Below are 17,048 nucleotides of genomic sequence, written 5' to 3'. Positions count from 1 at the left end.
ACTTGACATTGTTTAATATGTTGTGTAAATGATGTTGTCATAATCGAAATACTTTTCCTTTTATATGTAATTAATTGTAAATCAGTGGTCTCTGATTATATTATCTAAAATGGTAGTTGCGTAAATCGGATGTAAATTCTTTCCATTGAGTGGAAACATGGTATTCAGATTATATGAATGTAAACTCTTACGTTCGTTATTATTGTTAATTATGTATAATGCTTTACAATTGATAGAAATTATTATTCTTCACAAAATAAAATTGATAATCAAACCTCCATTATAGATAACAGTATATAAATAGGGAAAAATGTTATTCCTATTTTTTTTCTATCATATACATATATACAAGTTTAAAATACATTTCTCGTACTTCGAGCTATTCTAGATACAAAATAGCTATCAAATTCTTATTTCAAGTAATAATTACGAACTAAATCAAATTAAATTTAGTGTAAAATTTCCCTATTTATATCCTCATCACAGTACATTTAAACCTTCCTTACAATTAATATTTCTGCGCTCTGACATTTCGAACTTCTAAATAAAGCGTAAAGAGCATATGTAATGCCTCCAATCTCATGCCCTCTTCCGATGGTATATCCAAAAGATTGCATATAAGATCGATAAGTTCTGGTAGTTGACAATCCAATTGCGTGAAATTCAATTCAACTTCGTTAAGCTTGTCCTCAACTTCCGGTGGCCATTGTTGAAGCAACGAGTCGATGTCTGGCATCGGTTTCGTTAAGTTAACTGCGGGAGCGTGTTTGCTTCTGTGAAGCTGATTTATATCCTCGATCCACTTCTCGATTGACTTCCCATTTTTTTCTGCATCTTCGATTCTTTTAACCACCGTTTGTCTCGCTCCTCCTCCGCTTCGTAAATGATTACGAAGTTGAAGATGAAGGACAGCTGGATCAGATTGATTGGTGCAAGGCTCATCCAAAACTGTTAAACCGATTTTGTCTTCTACGCCGTCTGGTCGCGGGATTTTGATGAAAGCGTCTATGTCACCCACTGCTGGGATGTAATCGGGGATGAATGGTATGAGTTTGTAATTTAATTCGATCTTTTGTGGAGTATACCTGATGAAAAATAAATAACACAATTATCATTACGTTATTTACTATTACTATAAAAGAATTGAATGTATACAAGGTATTTTGCAGTAGATAGGAGAATCTTTAAGAGACAATAAAAGATTAAGAAGGCGTGATCGACGATACCTCATTATGTTTTGAAATAATTCCTTCATCTCAGTAGACACTTCTAAATCCTCAAAATCCTTAGGATTATAAATTTCAATGGGCTGAGCGTTGCTCGTTCCTTGAATATCATCATCATCGCTTTCTTCACTGTCTGATGGATCACTATGGATTCCCATGGATTTCCCAAAGCTGTTATCATGATCCGAGTATCTGTAAATATTTTATTGCAAGAGTTTTAAAGAAAATATATTTTTCATTTCATTTGTAATCTTGCGATCAAAATAACAAAATTACAATTATAGTAGGTGAGAATTCATCATCTATAATACTATTAATGTAATTATTAAAGAATCGTATCAATTAATCCTTGATTGAATTACCTTCGAAAATTGAATTTTTCGCGAGGTGAATTTATTCCTATAGCACTTCGGCTTTCGTTCATCGGATGTTGTCTGGGTCTCCTCGAACTGGAAGGTCTACGATTCACTGGACTTTGTATCTCCTCAGCGTTTCGTACCTCGATACTCTCGTCGAATTTCGTGAACGCTGATATATCATGTGTCTCTTCTTCGTCGCTGCTATCTTTGATATCCATTGTTCGAAAATGAGTATCTGTTTCCTTGAAAAATTCAGAACGATTTCCCGAGGAAACAATTATGTGAAATCGTTGGTAGGAATCGGTGTTTCAAACGAAGATTGTTTTGATTTCTGTGCCTTGGCTGTTTCCATGGTTTCGTCGTGGATCGATGAGCGCAGGCTTGATTATTCTCATCAAATATATTCTTATGAATATTCGTATTTTGCGCGCAAGTGAGATTTGTTTGTTTATATAATTAATCATCTATAATAACAATATGCGGCTTATGTTCTTCTATATCAGTAGAATATGTTAGACAGAAATAGAAATAATCGACAGATGATCGAAACGGATGCGCGATCAATATTTCCTAGAAACGAAATCAGTTTAAGCTTGCGACATCACATTAGTATATAGTTTTTATAACCGGTAATATAAAAAGCTTAGTAACACGACGCTTTTTATCAGATACAACTGTATTTCTTCATCGATAACGCATCCAATAAAAATTAATATTTCATCTTTGACGAAATCAATCGAACAGACATGAAAAATCAAACGATATTTATTCGTACAACAAACACTGCATATACAAACGTCACGTTATACAATAGTAACAAATTAAACGATGAAAGAAATAAAATCTCAAGAATGTAAATAAAATTTTATACGAAGCAATGTATAAAATTCAGGTAAATAACAATTCATTCTTACAAAAACCAATTACTGAAGTTTCCTCAGAATAAAATACGTTTTACAAACTTGTACACTTAGACAATATTAACATCTTAAAAATAAAATTTCAAAAATCTTTGTAAAATGATATATCTCTGAAAAAATGAAAATTGTCTCGTGAGATAAATCAATCAACGCAGCTTAAATAAATTAAAAAAAAAAAAAGAAAGAAACAGAAAGAAGAGCGAGAGAGAAATAAAAATGGCAAACAGTGATCTGCGATCTGGGAATTAATAAACATAGAGGTATTCATGCTTAATCATTTGTTTCAAAGCTCACGTCGAAAATTGATTCTTGAGAAATGATTCATTACCTGCGCTCTTCTGATAATCTTAAACCATCGTTAATTGTCTGGAATGTTCAACAGTCGAGGCACATAATAGTAACATCGATGTTCACTATCTTTATGATTAGTTGTGCATTTGGTTTCAACATTTGGATGCAAATTTTTATGAATAATTAAATTCATTTGATTTTTTTTTTCACGTTGTTCAAGTTTTCTGTGCATTCTTGAGGTAGATGAATGAAAATTTCAAAAATTATCATAATTCTTGCTATACAGGATATTTTCCATAAATATGGCCGCTTCTTGTCCGTCTAATCAACCATTTTTGGTTGTTTTTATGAAATATTTCGCGAGTGGTTTGGGTACTTTGACAATTTTGTGGTTGGCTCATGGTTAGGCCGAAAATCGATTTCTTTGGAATCTTTGTGGTTCTTTTCTCGCTACAGGAACGAACCCTGATTATGTCTTCCTCGGAGAAATTTCTCTTTGAAATTCGTCTGCGCGGTAATATCGAATCGCCGCAAGCGTGGGAACAGTTTGTCGTATTGGAATTCGTATTTGAAACGCAGAATGGATCTTGTGGGTGATCTACTGTGACTCTACAAATAAATTGGAAAAATTAATACTTGCACACTGAAAAGCTTTTGATTTTCTTTTAATTGGGGTTATGTAGGATAGAGCAACTCTATTAGTTCCTCTTTTTGCTAAGTAGAGTTGATTATACATATAGATGGTTAAGAAGAATGCCTATTTAATTTCTAAAAATTAAAAAATGAAAAACGTTTTACTTAACCCTATCATTATATTTAGATCTATGACCCGACATGAAAATTACATTTAAATAAATATTACTGAGATATAAATAGTATTTAAATATTTCGTGTTAGTATTTGATATATGTATTTACTATTTTCTGTGTATTTCATACTCTTCATGAATTAAATATTTCAGAAATTGAAAAGAAAATATTTCACAGAATATAAAGCGTGAAGAATAAGTAAGCAGAACAGTAGGATTAGTACCTACGCATCCTTGTACCCTAATATTTTTCTGCCATTTAATTAATCAAATGACTCTATTCCCACTAGACTAGCAAAAATTTCAAATTAAAATGACAATTTCGCGATTATCCATTTCCTTTTCCTGTTGCATCAATCACTATGATAATTACCATAATAATTCATTGCATAAACTAACGTTTCTATTCCCACAGGTGTAAAAAGTTGGTTTTCATCCTTTTCATACTTGGACGCGAGAACCACGAGGAGAAAAAGAACGGCACAGATGACCGAAAAAGCTACGACATCTGTCGTAATATTCCTCAACGTGATACGAAGTTTCGTATCCGAAGAATCGAAGTTGTCGTTTGTCGCCATCCAGAAGACTTTATAAAGAATCACATCCTGAAACATTTTATTTTGGGGCACACACCGAATTTGTGATTTTTCTTTTGTATAACATATACTTCACACTTTTTGACAAATAAGATTGGAAAGTGTTTACATATGTACTGGTTTTAAAGCACGGAGTTCATTATTTTAAGAACTATGTGTATGTAAAGTTTATGCATATTGCAGTGTTTACTGGGAGACATACATGATTTATTACATCATCAAGAGCTCGATCGAAAACTATCAATTGGTGTCATTTTGTTGAAGTTGACCTATGAGACTTTCAGATAATTTTAGAACAATTTACTTTAATTTCTGTTACATAGTCTATATCGTAAAGTAGCCATCAATGACATCTATCGAGAATATATAAAATAAAACATAAAATATAAATCAAAGACAGATGGATGAACTAGATATAACGAATCTTAAAACTAACCTTCGTGGCTACTTATAACACAACAATGAAAGGACAACAGAATGAATTGATATTGATGTGGGTTAGGTTTCATTAATATTATTAAGAATCATATTGGTGTCAGATGTAAGTAAATCAGCGAAAGATTAGATGCTCAAGAGAGGTTAGTATCATTTGTTGTTGATGAGTTTATCGATAAAAGTTAATATGGTATCCAAATAAACTGTGCAATATACACAAACTTTATATACGCATAAGTTGTAAAATAATGATATCCGCGCCTTGAAACTGGGATTTTTGGATTCCACTCATGATATGATAAAAAAGGGTCCCATACAAGCGCAACGTTATTTTCTTCTTCTTAAATACTACAGAAAAATAGCTTTTTTAATTTAAGTAATTTTTCTATCATACTGATTGACATTTGGATGTTCCGTTGTTCCTGTAATAAGGAGGTTAATCACGCGATCTTACTCGTAAGTATATGGAAACTTGACGGATTATCAACCGCACGAGATAATAAATGTCACTCAGATTGTCCATCATCGATTGCCACTGATTGATCATCATAAATTCGATCGCAGGTTCCCTCGTCTTCTCGTGGATACAGTGGAAATTTGTCCGACTATCTTTTGCCACAAAAATCTCACATTGCTCTACCTACTGCCCAGAATTTGACAAAAGCTTCGCGATTCAAGATTACACTGTCATTTGTTATAGAAATCGATATAGGAAATATTATAATATTCAAGAGATATTTGTATATATAATAAATCTAAAACAGCATTGTATAAATTAAACCTAACCCATAAATGTGCATGTGACTTCAAATAAATGAAATAAAAGAATTATATTAGAGAAAACAAAATTTGATGTGAATTATGTATATGTTATTTTAAGAAGATTTATAATAAAAATATTGAAATCTTATTATTGATTGTTGATTTATACTTTTACATATAAAGCAACTTCGTTTGTCAGACGTCCCGTTTTACGTCTCTGTATAGAGGGTGTTCTAAAATATATCGTTAAACGGATATCGAATTGCAGCTATCTTGACAGATCTACCTAAAAATTTGGAAGAAAGAATATGTGAGTATTATATATACTTCGTATCTGACATATATAATTTATAAAGAAAGAATTTTTAACTCTATAAGTAAAATTTTTAATTTATGATTGAAAGTGAAATTGACGAGACAAAGTCATGAAATTTCAAACACGTCGAGAGAATCTTCCGCGTAATCAAAAAATATCTCAGCAATTCCCACTAATCTAAATTATCAATTCACGTTTATTGTATATGAGTGAGCAGACAAGCACGTGGCAGGTATATTTCGTTAGCATCTTCCACGAAGCACACCATATCCAAGATTTTCGTTAACAAGAATCTATGCTTCCATAATTTCTTTATAGCTTCTTAACTTTTATTTTTTACTTTCTACCCTATTTTAACTTTTGCGAGGTATCATTTTCATTTTCATAAATAGATTTCATTTCTTCCTTTCTTGTCTTTTTTCAATATTATATTATTTGAGATAAATTAAAAAGCTAAAGGAAAAATTTTGAACATCCGATAGAGCAGACAGTGTTGTGTGCGTTTTATGGTTGCACCGTTTTTTTGGCCTATTCTATGCTGATCTATCTACGCTGATAAAGGAACAAGCTGATTACGATTCTTTATCGTTGAATGAAGCTTTGAGGCTTACACGTTCGAGGAATGATTGTTGGATTACCCGATTTTATTGTCCTGAATTCATTATGAACCGTGATATCAGATCAATAAAATTTATCGATAAAGCGACATTATTTAGTAAACTTCAAATAAAGGGAATGTTTTTATGAAAATGACGTGTTATTTATGGAGGCTTTGCTTCTTCAGAATAAACTCAGTATTATGAAAATTGTACCTAAAAAGAAATGAAAAGATATAATAAATTGTTAATATTGACAAGAACTATAAAAATAAGGAAATTCTTAATTAATTTATCTTACACTTATTTCGCAAAACCACTTCATTCTTTGTTATAAAAGTTCCATTACATTAATCAAACAGAGATAAAAAGTTAAATAAATATATAAAACATTAATATTCTTTTAACATTAACAACTTTTAATATTAATATTAATATAATATTATAAAAATAAGGAAAAATAAGTAGAGAGAATAAAGATTTAAAAAGCTACTACCTTTTCCATTTAAAGAATTCTATAAAAAGAAAGAAGTACTTCTCAGAGAAATCAGAAGTTGTTATAGTTATTGAGAAAGAATTTGAAGCTAGAAAACTCAACAAATCTCAAACACTGATTTTTTGTTTCGAGAAGTACATGATACAATTTTTATGGCTCGAACGTGAATATACTCAACAACGTGCGATACGTACTACATCGGTATCGTGCATAAAACACCTTGACAAAACCAAGATGAAGTTCGTGCTACGAAAGAGAGCGTCTACTAACGATCGTACGTATCTAATCTACTCGCGCGCTAAAACTCAGTTTTACTTTGCACGAGTCACTTTTGCATCAGTCTTGTTCGAGCTAGCTGATCGAGTATCCTTCAACAATCCCATTTAAAAGTATCCTTATTACAAATGTCATTAAGAGTAAGAAACTGTATCCGAAAAAATAGGTTCTTTAACTTAAGTTTACTTTAGTTTTGATTAATCATTTTATTAATAATTTTTCGATTTTCTGTCTTCTTTTTTTGTTTCGTCGATCTGGAAGAAGGATTTATTTATTTTTGCTATTCTTAATATTCTATTTTAGTATTCTTCTAATTAAGTTACGAGTATTCAAATTTAATTCTTATATCATCTATTATTCTTGTATTACTAAACTTACTATTTTATTATCTTTCTCCCAATCCAGTGTCCAAATTCAATTTTTATATCGTTTATTATCCTTTTACCATTAAACTTACTATGTATTTTATTATCCTTTCCAATCTCAGTGAAACGTTTATTTTCATAATGAAGTGAAGTGAAGTGAATTCTTGAAAAATTCGTGATAAGTTCTATGTTTTGGAATTCATCGATCTTTTCTGAAATGATATCGTGATTTCGTTACATGTGATGATTGGTAAATAATTTTTATGAACTGCTAGGAAAGTAGTGATCCTCCTTTAAGATCATTAGTGGTGGAATAGAATATTTGTAGGATAAGAAATTTGGAGATTCTTGGGAATACTCGATGAAGATGGAGAAGATCGACAATGGAACTTATGTGAGAGATTTTATAGCGACTAGGATTTTTGAGTAATCCGTCCGATTACGAGTTGAAATTTTCAATTAACGAGTAGAATATTTTTAGAAGAAAAATGGCTACGCTAACGAGGCGTTCCAGATGGAAAATATTTACTTGGAAGGAAAAGGGAATGGCGAAAAATCGAAAGGAGAACCTGACGTGCAACAAGTAACATCGGAAAACAGTCCTTCTGTATGTAATCAATTTTTACTACTTTTCCGATCGATTTAAACAATGGGATTTCGCTTCTTAACATTGCGTTCGTGAAACAAATTACAAGGACTTGGTTAATATATCTTTTTGTCATTGTTTTCTTCTGTATCTTGAAATTTTTAAATCTCTGAATTTTGAAACTATCGAATCTTGTAACTTTTTGGGATGCAAAATTTTCGAATTGTTGAACGGTAGGATTTCGGAAGTTCTGATTTTTGGAATTTTTAAACTTCTGTAGTTTGGAATTTTCGAGTTTTGGAACTTTCACATTAAAGTTATATTAACTATAGAATTTCCGAATTTCTGAACTTATAAATTTTTGGCTCTTCGAATTTTCTAATCTAAACTTTTTTACAGCGACCCACTCTGAAATTAAATCCTGTATTAATTTCAATTCTCACAAATAAATAAACATTTACAGTCTAATATAAAACATTGAACCTTTCGCGAAGTAGAATATTTTTAATAGTATTTATCTATAATTATTGAGATTTTCATTCGAGGTCTCTTTCTACCATTATTCTGATTAACATATACTTGCTAATTACTTATCTCAATATTGCGCCACCGGATGATAGTAAAACCAATTTGCACATCACTTCTTTTTCTCAGAGAGCAGAATGGGGAGGTGGTCTAGAATTTCTAATGGCTTGCATCGCTGCTTCCGTTGGTCTAGGAAATGTATGGAGATTTCCTTTCACTGCCTATGAAAACGGAGGTGGTGCATTTCTAATACCTTATATAATCGTGTTATTCTTTGTCGGCAAACCTTTTTACTTTTTGGAAGGATTCCTCGGTCAATTTACCAGCAAATCATGCGCGAAAACCTGGGCCATGGTACCGGCTATGAAAGGTAATGTATTAATGAGTAGACTGAGGATTTTCATTAAACTTTTGTATCTTTACAAATATAATTGGAGAAATGAAATATACTTACATAATATAAATATTTGTTCCGTCTACGTACTATACGTATAAAACTTTGTGTAGTTTAACTCTACGTAATTATAGAAACTTAAACTGTGCGTTGTACTGCATCCGAAAAAGTGTACAAATCAATTTGATATAACGTAAATAATGCGTAAGTTCATTGTATCGTCTCAGAATATTTGCGTAAAAAATATATACCTTCTTACAAATGTATATCGAGGTTCAAATTACATAAAAAGGAAAATCGAGGGTCCAATTAGCCAGATACAATTGCAGAAGTTCGCAAACTAATGCTCTTAATTAATCTTTTTTACTAACGAAAATTTGTTTGATTTATGGATAGAACATTGAAACATTATCGCCACGTAGTGGTGAAAAACCGAACTAAACACTATTGCTATCCTTATTACTCATTATCGCTCTCTTTGTCTGACGCGAGTACATACAGTGGCGGAAAAGAAATTTATACCATAAGAAATATAAAAATACACCATAATTTTACAGAATGGAATTATACTTAATAAGAGTTATACTTAATGATAGAGTTTTCCGTATTATCAAAATTTCTGATTATTCAAGGTGGATCCAATCCGCATTGCTTTGAATAATCGAGGTTCTACCGTAACGTATATGATAGAATAGATGACTGTTATCAATATGGTAAAAAATTGTTAGCATGAAAGTTACACAGTCTACACAATTCAAAGTGTCTCAATTCAAAACTTTCTTGTGACCGCCACTGTATGTCTGTCCTTGTCGCACAATACTGTCCTCTTTTTCTATGGTCACTTCGGTGCTGTCATCTATTGGAGTTGGTTTGAATTGCGTAAAAGCAACATGAATATATGTATGTAGGTAAATGGAATGTGCAAGGTGGTATCTAAGGAAGTGTTAGCTAAGGAGCACGCTACTATTCGACAAGGACAGAGTTATGCCGTGTGTAAGACAAGAAGCGCATTACTGTGCAATAGGGGCAGATATAAGGAAATTCTCCATCTAATTTATTGAATATTCGTTAATTGCTTTTCTTTCAGGAAAGAATTCGTCCACTTTTGGAATTGTATAATAAAGTCGTGTAATAAAGATCCCAACGCAACGAATTCTTACACAGAATTTTGTAGCGGAATTTTTGTTCAAATAGTCATTAACAATTATCGTATGGAATCGTTGCATAAGAGTGACGCCATGCATTTTCACAGAATTCACGTTATACGTAATTAATTTATGCATGAACTCTTATGAAGAATGAAGTACAAGTTCTAAAGAAGCTTCCACGGAATGTAAATTAATCTTTGCATACAAGTTTAATATTAATATTGATAAGAAATCGGAGATATGTATCGCAGTAGTTATGCCACTTGTTACGATAATTGTTAATAGCTAATTAATTATTTATTTTAGTTTCATTCGTTTGTTACAGATCAATGAATATATATAAAAGTGCTATCCTTTCTTATGGAGATTCTGCAAAAAAACATGCATATATACAGTACTCTGCAACTGCAATAATAATTACTGACTGATTAAATAAATATCCCGTTCTAAAATTGTATGGGAATATTACTTGCAACCTGATCTTTATTTTACAATTCCAAAACTGTATTAATTTATTTCAGGAAAAGGGTAATTAATGAAAATACATAAAGTTGGACAAGGAAGTATTTCTGTCCTTGGCGAGCATTATCGCTGCTTGCACATTCTATTAATGTAGTCGATATAATTAATTTTCATATTTCTATAAATTTGACCGAGTTTTCGTCGGAATTATTAAAAATTTCTTTACGAAAAGTTATTCAAGGTTACAAAAAAATATGTGAGAGTTCACTTACAATTATTCCAACAATTTCTTACACAATTGACAAATATTTCTTAATGCTTCTTAGAATAAAAATCGGATATTATTGATATAAATACTGTCTTAGGTTTGGGATACGGCCAGGCAATCGCAGCATTTTCCGTTGTCACTTGCTACGGCGGTTTAATGAGTTTAACACTTTACTATCTGGTGGCTAGTTTTCAATCTGAACTACCTTGGTCTTTTTGCCGGGAAGAATGGAAGGATCAATGCATTGACACAGTTCCGAAGGATGTAAATAGGAGTACACGTTTGTTGCACGACGATGATAGAACTCTTCGCAGCTCTGCAGAACTATATTTTAGGTTCGTCAACCATTTTTAATCACAGATTTTAATTACTAATTATATCACTAACGTGATTAAAACATTTCCATGAGAAGTCCGATGCTCGATGCTCAATACTCGAAGCAAAATACTCAACGCTCAATACTCAATACTCAAAACGCAATACTCAAAGCCTAATGTTCAAAGCTCAATACTCAATATGTTTGCCACCGATAGACTATCTCACACATCCTTTGAACAGTTATGTCATCGACGCCTCGTAACTCGGCGATTTCGAATCGCCGGTTTATTATTCACTTTCCAAACGTTCACTCAAGCACCCTGCCGATGTTCCTACCAAGTTCTGAAATCCTTGCCGTTATTTAGCCTTACTGTAATTTATGAATTACCGAATGAAGGTAAGGCTAAGTGACAGCAGGTTTGTCGTAAAATCGTCAAAACCATGCATTGTCGCTAAGAAGTATGTATCTATTTACTCTTTACGAAAAACCAATGTCTGCTTTAGACAGCAGTTTCTCAATCTGTAGCTAATCCGTGCCTAATTCCTACTCCATGGCCAATGCCCAATAGTCAATTCTCAACGCCTAATGTTCGATGCTAAATGCTCACAATAAGATGGCATTCGATGTTTCAGGTTGATGATAAAGCAGGTATAAAAGGATTTCGAGAAATTTTCTAATAAATTTTATAATAAAGGATTTCGAAAATTTGTTTTCGAGAAATTATTCAGTAATTTCTTTCGTTTCGAGTATTTTCAGTTTGCAAGTTGTACAAATATGCAGTACTACTATAATTAATGAAAATAATAAGAAATTTATTTGTTATTATTATTAAAGAAAACATAATATGTTGGTATTAAAGGAATTTACAAAGTACAATATATTTAGAAAAAACTTATTAATTTTCGAAAATAGACGACAAGGCGCTCAAATCCTTTCGATTCATCCTCTGTTTTACCATCGATCTAATGCGCATAACCTAACCCCAATCTAACGCGCATACAGTCAACTCGTACGAGATTTTTTAGTTCATTCGCATCCTTGTCATTGCTTAATGACCAATGCCCAATCCGAGCTTTGGTCCGTTTAATTCTCTAGAATCTTTTAATCTTTCCTTTTACGTTTCTGTGTAATTTACTTTAACGTTTCCATGGAAAAGTTGAATGTAATTTACCGCCAGACATGACGATTAGCACTTCAACCCCGAAAACACACATTTAGAATTCACCGTTACATGCTTGTGGCATCTTCTTACGACAAGTAAACTCATGTACGATGAAATTAAGAAATTAACGAAAAGTGGAGTTATCCAATTTGTCTTCCACGAGGCTCAATTTATATCTTTCTATCTTTCTTCTTCCAATCTTCCTCCTTCAATATGTAATTAATGTTAATAATGAAATTATGTTTAATAATAAATTTCCAAGTTAATCAATTGATAAATTCAAGAAAGTTAAATGAATTAGTAATTAATAAATAATAGTGTTAAAATTTAATATATATATATATGTACGTACATCTTCGTTTAACACCTGATTTGATGACTTTCCAGAAAAATTGTCCTGAACGAATATGACTCCATCGAAGATGGAATTGGAACACCCTCGTGGGAGCTCTGTCTGGGTCTTTTCGTAACCTGGGCAACGATTTTCTGTATCCTGTGTCGTGGAGTGAAAAGTACAGGGAAAGCAGCATATTTTCTTGCTATTTTCCCCTATTTTGTTATGATAGCTTTGTTAGTGAGAGCGGTAACACTGGAGGGCGCAGCCGATGGTATTCTTTTCTTTATTACTCCGGATTGGAACAAACTATGGCAATCAAGTGTTTGGTACGCTGCCATCACCCAATGCTTTTTTTCTCTGTCAATTTGTTTCGGTCCAATCCTCACGTATTCTTCTTATAACAACTTCGGACACAACATTCGCAGGTGAAATTCTCAAAACAATTATTCTGATTTATGTGCATAATATTGGGTCGCCTAAAAGTTTCTTTCATTTTATAAGGAAATAATAGAAGCACAACATTTTGTACATTTTCTTTTTGTTTCAATAGAACAAAATGGATCGTACATAATTCAATAAAATAATCTAAATCGAAATATGTTGTGCATTTATTATTTTCTTACAAAACGAAAAAAACTTTTATATATTGATTATTTTATTTATTATTATATTATTTATTATATTATTATATTATTATTATATATTATTATTATTTTATTGACTTTAATATATTGATTATTAGGCTGCAGATGTTTATGCAATTTCGTATTTTTATGAACGCAGCTCATAACTGAAGAAACAGAACCGAAATAGATTTAATTCACCCACTAAATGTTATAAAGGGTAGTACTCTATTTTGTATATTTTATACATTTTTCCATATTACGTATATTCTCCATATCTTTGTACTTTGAAATTTACCATACATGCATAAAAATCCGCAAAATCGACTAATAACAATACATAAATAACTTGACGACTCTCTAATTTTTATCTAAATTTTAATTCTATATTTCATTTCATTCGACAGAGACGTGATGATAGTGACGACTTTGGACACCTTCACTAGCCTAATAGCAGGATGCACGATTTTCGGCATTCTTGGAAATCTAGCTCACGAAATGGGCACCACGGATATATCGAAAGTGGTCCGCGGTGGTACAGGACTGGCTTTCATCTCCTATCCCGAAGCACTGTCCCAGTTCCAGGTGGTTCCTCAACTTTTTGCCGTCTTGTTTTTCGTGATGATGTTTGTTCTTGGCATCGGAAGCGCCGTGGCCCTTTGCAGCGCCGTTTTTAACATCCTCTGCGATCATTTTCCGAACGTGAAAAACTGGAAGCTGGTGCTCATCGTTTCAATTTTTGGATACTTTATTAGCCTCGTCTATATCACCCCTGTAAGAATATTTTACGTACTTGAAAATATCAATATCATCCGTCCGCCGGCAATACTAGTCTTTTAGTAATGCGTTGTAGGTCTCTGGCCTGATTTCTTATCGTTTTGAGCTTTAAAAGAATCTACAAAAACTTTATTACAGTCTTTAATTTACTATGCGGGTGATTCTTTGGAAAAATAGATAAAGAAATTTACCAGAACTTAGAGAAGCTTAATTATTAATCAGCTGAATTATTATTAATTAAGAATCGAAGAATAGAGGAAGTATAATTACTACGACGAACAATGTCTTTTCTTTTAATTTTGAAGGAGAGAAAAAGGGAAATTTTTACAAATTTTGTACAGTTATATATATATATATATATATATATATATATATATATATATTAATTTTTCTCGAAGAATAGAATTTTAAATGTTAAAGAAAGTTTAATGATTCAAGGGTGGCCAATGGTTTATAACACTGGTGGATTATTATGGTGGCACATTCGTGGCGATCATAGTCGCTGTTTTGGAAATAGTAACGATATTCTGGATCTACGGTCTGTCGAATTTCCTCAATGATGCTGAGTTCATGCTCGGTTCAAGACCGTCATTTTATTGGAGACTTTGTTGGGCTGTGATCGCACCGCTATTGATGATCTTTATTTTGATCTGCACGATCATCACTTACGAATCACCCACTTACGACGGCGTACCATTTCCGGATTATGCTTATGGTCAGCAAAATGTTCTCTCTTTCTTGTTTTTTTCACATTCAATCAGAAATAAGATTTTTAGAAAATAATTATTTAACCGCGCCAAAATAAAGTTTTGGATCGACATGTATACAAATCGAACGCAGTTAGCTGTTTAAAAAACAATATTTATCATATCGTCATATTGTGTCATATTTTTGCAAAAATGAATTAAACTCAGTATTGAGTTATAGTATAGGTTACAGTATAAATACGAAGGGTGGCTATTTTCAGCGTCTTTTACGAAGTTAAGCAGTTGCGGATTATTGAAACATTACAGTGGCTATTAAACTTTTTCCATTATTATTGTGTCTCCTGTCCATTCGTCAACTCCTATATGTACGATATTATTATACATGTATTATGATACACATATATACACAAAATATGGCACATATATTATGATACATCTTGCATAAATGAATATATACTTTATTAATTACTTTATTAATTAATATAATTATTATACTTTATCAATTGATATTTAATAATTTTTGAATATATATAATACACTTTATATTGATTTATGATTAATCGAATTTTTGGTAGGAATCGGCTGGTTTCTGCTATTTTTAGGAGTCGTCGCGATTGTTGGCTGCATTTTGCAGAAACTAGTGGAACTAAGATCATCATCATTGATCGAAGTAAGTGTCTGTTATAAACTGTCATAAATTTTCATTCATCCTATATACTATCAACATTTGTTGTTCTTAGATCATATCGAATGGAAATCAAGCAAAATTTGATTAAGTCGATTTCGGTTAAATCGGAAAGTTTGTTGAAAGATAGAAAAAAGGTTGAATCCTCTGAACTTTGTTAATAATTGATACATTCCCTTTGCAGACCGTGAAAGCAGCATTCAGGCCCTGCGAAGAGAAATGGGGACCTCTGGATCCTAAGACTCGACTAGAATGGAAGGAATTCGTAGCTGAAAAAAAGTTCCGGCATCGTGGTGGTTGTGTTGAAGCTTTTTTAAAGTAGAAATAAAACGATTCGCACGTCTATATGATTTTATCTCTTTCGTTCATAACTTTTTCTTCATAAATTCCCTAAGACTTTCATCATTTCTCATTTTAATTGTTCGTTCTCAATAAAAAAATGTTTCACGATTTTCGAATAACCAGAATTTAATATCTTGTGTGCAATTTTTCCTGCAATAAGTTAATAACAAATTTCCTAAAATATTCATCGTTTATCATTTCAGTTTTGTTCATCCTCAATAATAAAAGATTTCATGATTTTTAAATACTGAGAATTTAATATCTTTCGTATAATTTTTCTTACAATAAATTAATAACAAAGTTCCTGAAACGTACATCGTTTGTCATATCAGTTGTCCATTCTCAATAATAAAAGGTTTCATAGCTTCTAAATAATCGAAATTTCATTCAATACCTTCAGCACGATTTTCCCTCCCATAAATTCCTTGTAAATTACGTCATGCAGCACGTTCAATTGTTCATTCTCCATAATTAAACGTTCCATGATTAAAATAATCGATGCAAGCGAAAAGAAGCCACATTTATCGCGCAATCGCGTAAAAAATTACAAGGTAAACAGTGGAATCTAATTTCTTACGAGAAATTTCGCAAAAATGATTAGTAGACTTATAATTAATCTCCATAAAGGTCGTACGCGAAAGCACTCATATAATTACCATAAATAACGAGTCAGCCTGCAAGGAACGTGTTTAAACTCACTCGAGCGTGGACAGTAAAAATCGGTACACTGTGACTTTTCATTCGTCGGTGGTTTTTTTCTTGCTCTCTTTACAACTATATGACATTATACAGAGAAGAATTCCTTTTAAAATTGCCAATGAAAACCAGTTGACTGTATCGTGTAATAGTCTAACAGTCTAGCTTATGTCATGGATCGTTTGACGTGTTCGATTTAAAAAATACTGTACATCACGCGAAACAAATTTTTCTAACACGATTTTCTGATTATGTACAATCCTTAGCGAGGTGTTGTTAATTGTGAATATAAACGTACTTCTAGTTTTGCTCAACAAACGTGTCCATTTTTATTTGTATATGTCTGTGCACAAGATATGACGTGCACTCGTAATCATTAATCACTTTCTGTTGATTGCATGGGTTCTATGGAAGCCATATCTTTTGGCTTCTAGACACCCATTGACTAAATTTGAAAACATTCATTAGATTTTTAATTCGATTAAATTTAAGAAACAATGGTTTGATAGAATTTTGTATTTAGGTGGAAAGTATAGTTTTGATATAATTCCGTATGATAAGCTACGTGTAC

General features: G+C 32.0%; 3 protein-coding genes across 6 annotated transcripts; 1 reads left to right on the top strand and 2 right to left on the bottom strand.

Moving 5' to 3' along the window:
- Window positions 1–180: 180 nt before the first annotated feature.
- On the bottom strand, window positions 181–2,966 carry Ift46 (intraflagellar transport 46). 2 transcript variants are annotated; one of them, XM_072014478.1, is made up of 4 exons: window positions 2,834–2,966; window positions 1,589–1,827; window positions 1,227–1,418; window positions 181–1,085 (listed from the first exon to the last, which is right to left on the bottom strand). In XM_072014478.1, exons 2-4 carry the CDS (start codon window positions 1,801–1,803, stop codon window positions 509–511), a joined length of 984 nt encoding a protein of 327 aa, XP_071870579.1. In that variant the 5' UTR covers window positions 1,804–1,827; window positions 2,834–2,966; the 3' UTR covers window positions 181–508. The 2 variants fall into 2 exon arrangements, with proteins under 2 accessions (XP_071870579.1, XP_071870578.1); XM_072014477.1 differs by having other exon boundaries at window positions 1,589–2,155; window positions 2,834–2,944.
- LOC139993070 (uncharacterized) lies at window positions 2,336–9,544 on the bottom strand. 3 transcript variants are annotated; one of them, XR_011801278.1, is made up of 4 exons: window positions 9,012–9,544; window positions 7,000–8,918; window positions 3,978–6,525; window positions 3,267–3,405 (listed from the first exon to the last, which is right to left on the bottom strand). XR_011801278.1 is itself a non-coding variant. In XM_072014479.1 (3 exons), exons 1-3 carry the CDS (start codon window positions 5,183–5,185, stop codon window positions 3,075–3,077), a joined length of 633 nt encoding a protein of 210 aa, XP_071870580.1. In that variant the 5' UTR covers window positions 5,186–5,222; the 3' UTR covers window positions 2,336–3,074. The 3 variants fall into 3 exon arrangements, 1 of the variants encoding a protein (XP_071870580.1); XR_011801279.1 differs by having other exon boundaries at window positions 3,978–4,209; window positions 7,460–8,918; XM_072014479.1 differs by lacking the exons at window positions 7,000–8,918; window positions 9,012–9,544 and having other exon boundaries at window positions 2,336–3,405; window positions 4,004–4,209; window positions 5,090–5,222.
- LOC139993068 (sodium-dependent nutrient amino acid transporter 1) lies at window positions 7,722–15,911 on the top strand. Its single transcript, XM_072014475.1, has 9 exons — window positions 7,722–7,840; window positions 7,928–8,053; window positions 8,687–8,927; window positions 10,927–11,164; window positions 12,698–13,072; window positions 13,678–14,044; window positions 14,486–14,762; window positions 15,330–15,424; window positions 15,624–15,911. Exons 1-9 carry the CDS (start codon window positions 7,808–7,810, stop codon window positions 15,759–15,761), a joined length of 1,890 nt encoding a protein of 629 aa, XP_071870576.1. The 5' UTR covers window positions 7,722–7,807; the 3' UTR covers window positions 15,762–15,911.
- Window positions 15,912–17,048: the final 1,137 nt, after the last annotated feature.

Source organism: Bombus fervidus, chromosome 12 (assembly GCF_041682495.2).
Source record: "Bombus fervidus isolate BK054 chromosome 12, iyBomFerv1, whole genome shotgun sequence".
Taxonomy (NCBI): Eukaryota; Metazoa; Arthropoda; class Insecta; order Hymenoptera; family Apidae; genus Bombus; species Bombus fervidus.
Note: the sequence above shows the minus strand (reverse complement) of the source record. Positions and strands in the feature narration are given on the sequence as shown.

Bases quoted from the DNA above. Each gene is read 5' to 3' on its own strand.
- Ift46 (XM_072014478.1), bottom strand. From the start codon at position 1,803: ATGGATATCAAAGATAGCAGCGACGAAGAAGAGACACATGATATATCA. The intron at 1,419-1,588 runs GTAATTCAATCA...AAATATTTACAG, and splicing joins GAAAAATTCAATTTTCGAAG to ATACTCGGATCATGATAACA. The intron at 1,086-1,226 runs GTATCGTCGATC...ATTTTTCATCAG, and splicing joins TTATTTCAAAACATAATGAG to GTATACTCCACAAAAGATCG.
- LOC139993070 (XM_072014479.1), bottom strand. From the start codon at position 5,185: ATGATGATCAATCAGTGGCAATCGATGATGGACAATCTGAGTGACATT. The intron at 4,210-5,089 runs GTAAGATCGCGT...AAAATGTTTCAG, and splicing joins AAGTTTCCATATACTTACGA to GATGTGATTCTTTATAAAGT. The intron at 3,406-4,003 runs GTTAGTTTATGC...ATTTATTTGTAG, and splicing joins ACACCTGTGGGAATAGAAAC to AGTCACAGTAGATCACCCAC.
- LOC139993068 (XM_072014475.1), top strand. From the start codon at position 7,808: ATGAAGATGGAGAAGATCGACAATGGAACTTAT. The intron at 8,054-8,686 runs GTATGTAATCAA...TCTTTTTCTCAG, and splicing joins CATCGGAAAACAGTCCTTCT to AGAGCAGAATGGGGAGGTGG. The intron at 13,073-13,677 runs GTGAAATTCTCA...TTCATTCGACAG, and splicing joins TTCGGACACAACATTCGCAG to AGACGTGATGATAGTGACGA.